Raw genomic sequence first — 6,781 nt, 5'->3', positions numbered from 1 at the left:
GAATTATCTAGAAAGGTAGCTACCAATGATAAAATTCTAGAGAATATAAATAATAGAATGGATAGCTTTGATTCTGTCATTAAGAATCAGCATAGCTTTAATAAAATGATAGAATCATAAATAGCCTAGCTGACTGCTGTTGTTCCTCCGTCCAACAAAGTTAAGATTTTGGGACAACCGAAAGATCTAGAAACTGCAAATCTTGTCGATATTCACAATGCAGCATACTACTGTATACAACCGTCAATGGGAAGGTGGATAGATTATACCTTGCTAGAAAAGAAGAACGATCTAGAAAGACCTGTCATCCCTATCGTCATTGGATCTCACATTTCCAAGAAGTTGTCTGTGATTTTAGAGCAAGTGTCAATATCATGCCTAAGGTAATTTATGATCAAATAAATGGAGATACTTTGTTATACACAAATATGAGTTTACAGCTTGCAGATCAATCACTCTGCTACCGCAAGGGAATTCTTGAAGATGTCATTGTTTGAATGGGACAATCTTATGTTCCTGTAGATTTTGTGGTTTTAGAAACAGGTGGAGATATAAGGGCACCCTTTATTTTGGGCCAACCTTTCCTAAGCACCGCTAAAGCCCATCATCTACGCGGATAGTGCTAAGATCTGCTTCACAATCAAGGATAGAAAGGAGAAGTTTTTTTAAGAACCGCATCTTGCAATCTCCTGGACATCCACAAATGCTATACCTGCCCAAAGAGACAACAGTGACCAAGAAGAAAAATAATAGGAGAAGGAGGAAGAACAAGGCCAGGCAGCCTCAAGAAGAATCGTTCAACATGATCAACACACTTCGATTAGAGTACGACCACCTCCTCGCTTCACCATTTCTTGCTAAGAAGGATGACCCAGGCATACCAACGATCGAGTGTACTATTAGACAAAGAATCTTCCACAAGACCTTCTGTGATATTGGGTCAGGTGTCAACATAATGTCCAAGGTAACGTATGAATACTTATTTGGTGATAAACCTTTGTTCCCTATATATATGCAATTGCAGATGGCGGACCAATCAATCAGATTTTCAGAGGGAATAGCAAAAGATGTCATGGTAAGAATACATGATCACTATGCCCTTGCCGACTTCATGGTTCTAGACATGGGAGAAGAAGAAGTCGATACACCCATGATTCTTGGAAGACCGTTCCTCAACACAACCAACGCGATCATCTACGTCGGATCTAGACAAATCCACTTCTAATTCCCTAGAGAAAAGGTACGCAGTTATTTCAATAGTTATACCACTTATGTGTAGCCGAAAAAGTCCCGCTCCACGCATGTAGGATGTGGGTCGGCGCGTTACGCTCGTTTTGGCCGGACAAGGCTAACGACCACATGTGAGTGGAATATTCCACTCTAGTACAACTCATTCCACTTGATCCTCCATCCAAACACTAGCAAAAGTGGGTTCGCTCCGACCCAACCCAGTTGAACCTCTGAACCAAACACAAGCTTAGTTACCTAGTTGTGTTGCTCGGATGGGTTTTATGCCTATTCATGGAAGCCGTTTAGAGCTCTCGGCAGGAGTTGCTCGCGCCGTCATCAGATGCTTCATCGTCGCCTTGTTCGTCTTCAACTTTGGCTCCCATCCATGCATGGGATTCAATAATATCGGCGGGAGAGACCCTCCGCTATTGCTGTCGCCAATCACCATGGTGGCGTGGTGCTGCATTTGTTACCGGTGCCTCAGTTCCGTGAGTTCATGCTCGTGGCCTAAGCCTCGGTGACTGTTGTTGGTACCACCTGCGCTTTGCTCAACACGGATGTTGTGCTCATCACGGAGCACTGCTCCGCTTCCTCGCCAATCGCCATCCGGTCTCTCACGACTTTCATGTCTGGGTTGCCGTGCAACGTACTACCGCAGGCGAGGTCACCCTCTCGAATGCCACTGTCGAGCTCGGCATTGACCTCGCGGTGCGGTGGCGGCTGATGATCTCCGAGAAGCCGCCGTCTCCATAGCCTACACTCAGCATCGGGGTTTTCCTCTTCAACCCTGTCCACCGGCGACAGATGCTGGCACAACACTCAGGCGTTCCCTGGTGAGTCCTACTCGCCTGACCGGGGTAGCAGGCACACGACTCCGAGCAGCTGGTGCTGCCCTTTGGCAAAGATGATGGACCTGTTCGCTTCTTTTATAATCTGTCTTTTCAGCTTGTTTTTTCAGTTGGAACAGTGTTTTTCTCTCGTAACAAATCAGCCGGAACAGTATTTCGGTTTTTTTTTCAACGAAACGAACGGGGCTGATGCCTGCAATTGTAGTCCTGCACTCCCAGCTAATGGGGTCCATCCGTGAGACACGTTGCATATGAACAATGCAGGCTCATGGAGTTTCAATACTCCGCCATATCCAGGCATTATCAGTTTGGGCGACGACACCCAAGCAGCGTGTTTACAACCTTTGCAAGTCCTTCTTTGTACTCCCTCTATTTTAAATTATATAAGTCATTTTAACTTTCTCGGTGACTCAAAGTTCAAGTTTGATCAAGATTATACAAGAAATTATAAAAATTTATCACATAAATATGTATACTAGTATAAAAATGTAATTAATAAAGAATTTAATAATATTAATTTAGTATCATAAATATTTTTATTTTACATAAATTTAGTCAAACTTTAGGTTTTTTTAACTCTCTAAAGAAATTTGAATGATTTTTAATTTAGGATGGAGGGATTAGATTCGAAGAGCTCGGCCATCTTCCACGGGTCACTGTTAACCTTTCGACGCAGTTAATTCACGAACGCTCATTGCATTCGAATTCGCCGCACAATATTCCGATCGCAGCAGCTTCTTTTTTAGAAAAAATAATTCCCACCTCTGTCCGTATTTAGGTAGTGCCGCGCGGGCTCTGCCGTTAAGTGAACCGCTGCATGCAACCACTCATTTCAGCTGGTTGTGACATCATGCCGACATAAGCTAGAAAAAACAAATCATTTATTTTAAATTATTATAACTTATCCGTTTTCAATTCCGTCTGCACTGATATGTTCTACGTAACGAGGCGCATAAAACTAGACCCCACTTATATGTTTTGAAGAATTTTATTTTATTACCAATTTGTATGTATTAACTTATATCATAAAACTTATAACTTATGCCAAAACTACGTAACTTATGTACGAAAGTTATTAAACAAAAAGTAACGAATTAACTTATAACTTACGCCAAACTTAGAAACACAAAAGGAACAAATTAATTTCTATCTCATACCAAAACACAAAATTTATGAAACACGACTTATGTACAAAATATTATATTATCAAAGTTGTGAATATATGTTGTGTATAAAAGTTAGGTGCATAACTTAGTATAAAAGTTATGCGAATACATGTGTACACAACTTATACGTACAAAAGTTATAAAACACATCAGATGGTCATAAATTATTCTACAATTTATGTACTTAAGTTATTCTATATAACTTGCCAACGTTGCTGAACAAAATTCTGATAAAAACTTTTGCTAATAAGTTATGCTCTGTAAAATGTTATATTGTAAAAGTAGTGATATATAAGTTGTGATAATAAGTTATGCATAAAATTCAGTTATGTGTATAACTTAGTTATTTTTCAAAAAAGAAAGTTATGTGTATTATTTAGATATATAACTTGATGAATGACTTAGATGTAAAGTTGAATGTATAAGTTATATTCAAGAATTTAGATGTACAAATTCATATCATAACATATTGGTAGAAATATGAAACTATGTACGAAATAACTTGTATAAAAATTAAAAAGGTAAAAAAAAAGTAGAAAATAAAAAAGAAAGATGGATGCACCTGCAGTTAGTAGTAGTCTAAAGAGACATGCATGCATACATGCAGCCTGTTCGCTTGCTCGTATACGATCGTGGATTATAAGCTGGAACAATATTTTTCTCTCACACCAAATCAGCTAGCAGTAAATAATCCACGATCGTTTAGGACGAAACGAGCAGGCTGATGGTGGTTAAAGTTTCTTTTGTTTATGGCCAATAAATACAACGGTGAATCTAAAGCATGCAATGCAGCAGTATTAGCACGGAGTATGGTGGAGCCGTGTGGTCTTGTTCGGTCGGATTGCTCGCTGGACTAGAAACCAGTGAAGTGAACGACCGCGGGAATAGAATTGGGTTAACCTTTTCCTTTTCTCCGGCGTCAGGCTTCTAAGCTATCTTCAGTCGTCGGAGATGATTTTTCATGATAGCGAGGCCTTTGCGCTAGCGTCTCGCAGATTTTCAGCAACCTAGCCTAGCCGCCAACCAAGGTTTTCTCTTGTCTCGACATTTTCGTCGTCGAGTGTTTGGAGGATTTCTTGTTTTTCTATTATATCTTTTGTACGTGGCTTTGTATCGCTGCTCCATCGTATATAATATATATGAACGTGTCTTTTTCAAAAAAAAAAAAGTCCGGCAAACGATTGCTAATTTGGATTTGGGGAGCACGAGGAACGAACGGCAGGTGGATGCTCTGTGGAAAACAGATCCATCACCCATGAATATCCGGTCTCGGTCGAGAGCGCCTTGAGTTCCTTATTTTTTTTTCTCCTTAATGTTCTATAAAACGAGGAACTTATTAGAAATCTCTAAAAAAGATTTCTAAAAATTATGTAAATTATTTTTTGTAGATGCTGTAAACCAAGCACAATCCATTTTATTTGGATCTTGCATTATAGATTTTGTAGTTTTGAAATTAAAACTCTTCCTAGAATATTTTTTTTATTTTCAGCAAAGCAGTTTAGCCTCTAAACATTTTTTGAGAATCTAGGAAAAACAATCAAATTCATGTTTAGTATTTTGTCATACAAACTTCAGTACTAGAGCTATGATAAAGATCAAAGTTCCTTCACAAAGCACGTATGAGAAAAATAAGGTTTTTATTTGAAATTAATTTCAAAATTATTCAAACTAGGTTGAATCAAAAATTTTTTTTTTTGAGATGCTCACATACTTGACATATAATTTGAAACTGGATCATTACAATGAAAACTTCATAAATTTGCATGGCCTCGTTTTCAACAACAATCCTGCACAAACCGAAGTACTCCATTGTTTACGTGAATGAAATTGGCGAGAAGTGGACAAGTCGACGCGTGGGCAAAATTTTCAAAAACACCTGAAATCCATTATTTTATTTTCCACATTGTCACGATAAAATGCCTGTCACGGTGGCGCACAGCAAGCCACGGCCACGATGATTCTGAGGGCTAGTACCAAGGGACGCCGGCACGCGTCACGGCTGACGGCTCAGGGGGCATTGATGAAGGCGACCATCTTGTCCATCATCTCCTTGGCCTTGTCGCAGTCGGGTTTGAAGAGGTAGAAGACGTGGCCCTCTCCCATGGTCTCCAGCAGCTCGACGCCGGCGGCGGCGGCGTCCCCGACCCCGAGGCCGCCGCCCCTGGCCGCGGCCACCGCCTCGGCGTACGCGCGGCCGCGCCACCTGAGGAAGTCGCCCTCCGCGGCGCACACCATGACGCGCTCGCACGCCAGCGTGTGGAGCCCCGGCGCGGCGGGCGCCATGGGGTTCATCCGCGGGTCGTCCATGCCGCTGGTCTCGGGGCACGCGAAGAACCAGAGCCCGGCGCCCATGGCGCGCACGGCGGGGTCCGCGGGCTCCTCGCCCACGGCCTCGGAGCCCCAGAACCAGGGGTGGATGAGCACGGCGCCCTTGAGCGGCGGGCGGGCCTGCTGCTGCTGCTGTTGCTGATGGACGAGGACGTCCGGGTGGATGGCGAGGTGGTGGCAGATGTTGCCGCCGGCGCTGTCCCCGGCGACGAAGACGCGGGCGAGGTCCCCGTGGGCCGCGACCCAGGGGTCGGCGGCGGAGAGCACCCACTTGAGCGCGGCGAGGCAGTCGTCGTACCCCGCGGGGAGCGGGTGCTCCGGCGCCAGGCGGTAATCGACGGAGACGACGAGCGCGGGGCAGGCGGCGGCCAGCCTGTTGAGGAAGAGGTGGTAGCCGGGCGACGCGGCGGACTCGGCCACGAACCCGCCGCCGTGGACGTACACGACGATGGGCAGCTTGGCCTTGGCGCCGTCGGCCACGGGCGGCAGGTAGAGGCGGGCGGAGTAGGAGCCGAGGTGGACGTCCTTGGACTGGACCCCCGTGGCGGCGTCGTGGCCGGGATCCACGGGCGGGGCCACCAGGGGCCGCTCGATGCGGCCGCTCTTGTAGATCCGGAGCAGCGGGCCGAACTCGCGCACGACCTCGTCGGACGGGTCGGGGGCGGGGACGGGGAAGGGGAACGATATCGAAGGCTTGGACGACGCCATGGCGGACGCGCGCGCGCTCGTGAGAGGTGGAGGTGTGGAGTGAGAACTGAGAACCGCGGGCTGTTGGACTTGCGCTTTGCGTGCTTTGCCTTGCTCGCGTCGCGTGCCCGGCGAGGTGGTTGGTTGGTAGCGGACGTGCGGACTCTCTGAGGTTTTGAGCCCGTTTGCGTGGAAGGAACGGGTGCAGTGGAGCAGCACTCACCGACAGGTGTGAATACGTAGGCCATGCATCGATTCGCTGAGCCGAATCTGAAATGCTGAATTGATTACGTCGGGGCGGGGCCGCACAAAGTCTCTGCACGTCCTTCAACTTTTCTCTTCCAGATTGCAGAAGAGGAATTCATTCACTATCTTCTAGAAGACCTGTGATACTGCTACTGTATTTTTCTACCGGGAAACAAAAAATCCGCCGTCCTTGAATATGCCATTCGCTTTGTTTATTGCAATACGTGGACACCTCATCAACTCCAAGGTCCTTTTTATACGCTTTCTATTTCAAAT

At 45.4% G+C, this 6,781-nt stretch overlaps 1 protein-coding gene across 1 annotated transcript; it reads right to left on the bottom strand.

Annotated features, from left to right (window-relative positions):
- Positions 1-5,098: 5,098 nt before the first annotated feature.
- On the bottom strand, positions 5,099-6,434 carry LOC136463621 (tuliposide A-converting enzyme 2, chloroplastic-like). The gene has a single exon (XM_066462602.1). The coding sequence runs from the start codon at positions 6,278-6,280 to the stop codon at positions 5,252-5,254; it is 1,029 nt and encodes a 342-aa protein (XP_066318699.1). The 5' UTR covers positions 6,281-6,434; the 3' UTR covers positions 5,099-5,251.
- Positions 6,435-6,781: the final 347 nt, after the last annotated feature.

This window comes from Miscanthus floridulus, chromosome 7 (genome assembly GCF_019320115.1).
Source record: "Miscanthus floridulus cultivar M001 chromosome 7, ASM1932011v1, whole genome shotgun sequence".
Lineage (NCBI taxonomy): Eukaryota > Viridiplantae > Streptophyta > Magnoliopsida > Poales > Poaceae > Miscanthus > Miscanthus floridulus.
Note: the sequence above shows the minus strand (reverse complement) of the source record. Positions and strands in the feature narration are given on the sequence as shown.

Bases quoted from the DNA above. Each gene is read 5' to 3' on its own strand.
- LOC136463621 (XM_066462602.1), bottom strand. From the start codon at position 6,280: ATGGCGTCGTCCAAGCCTTCGATATCGTTCCCCTTCCCCGTCCCCGCC.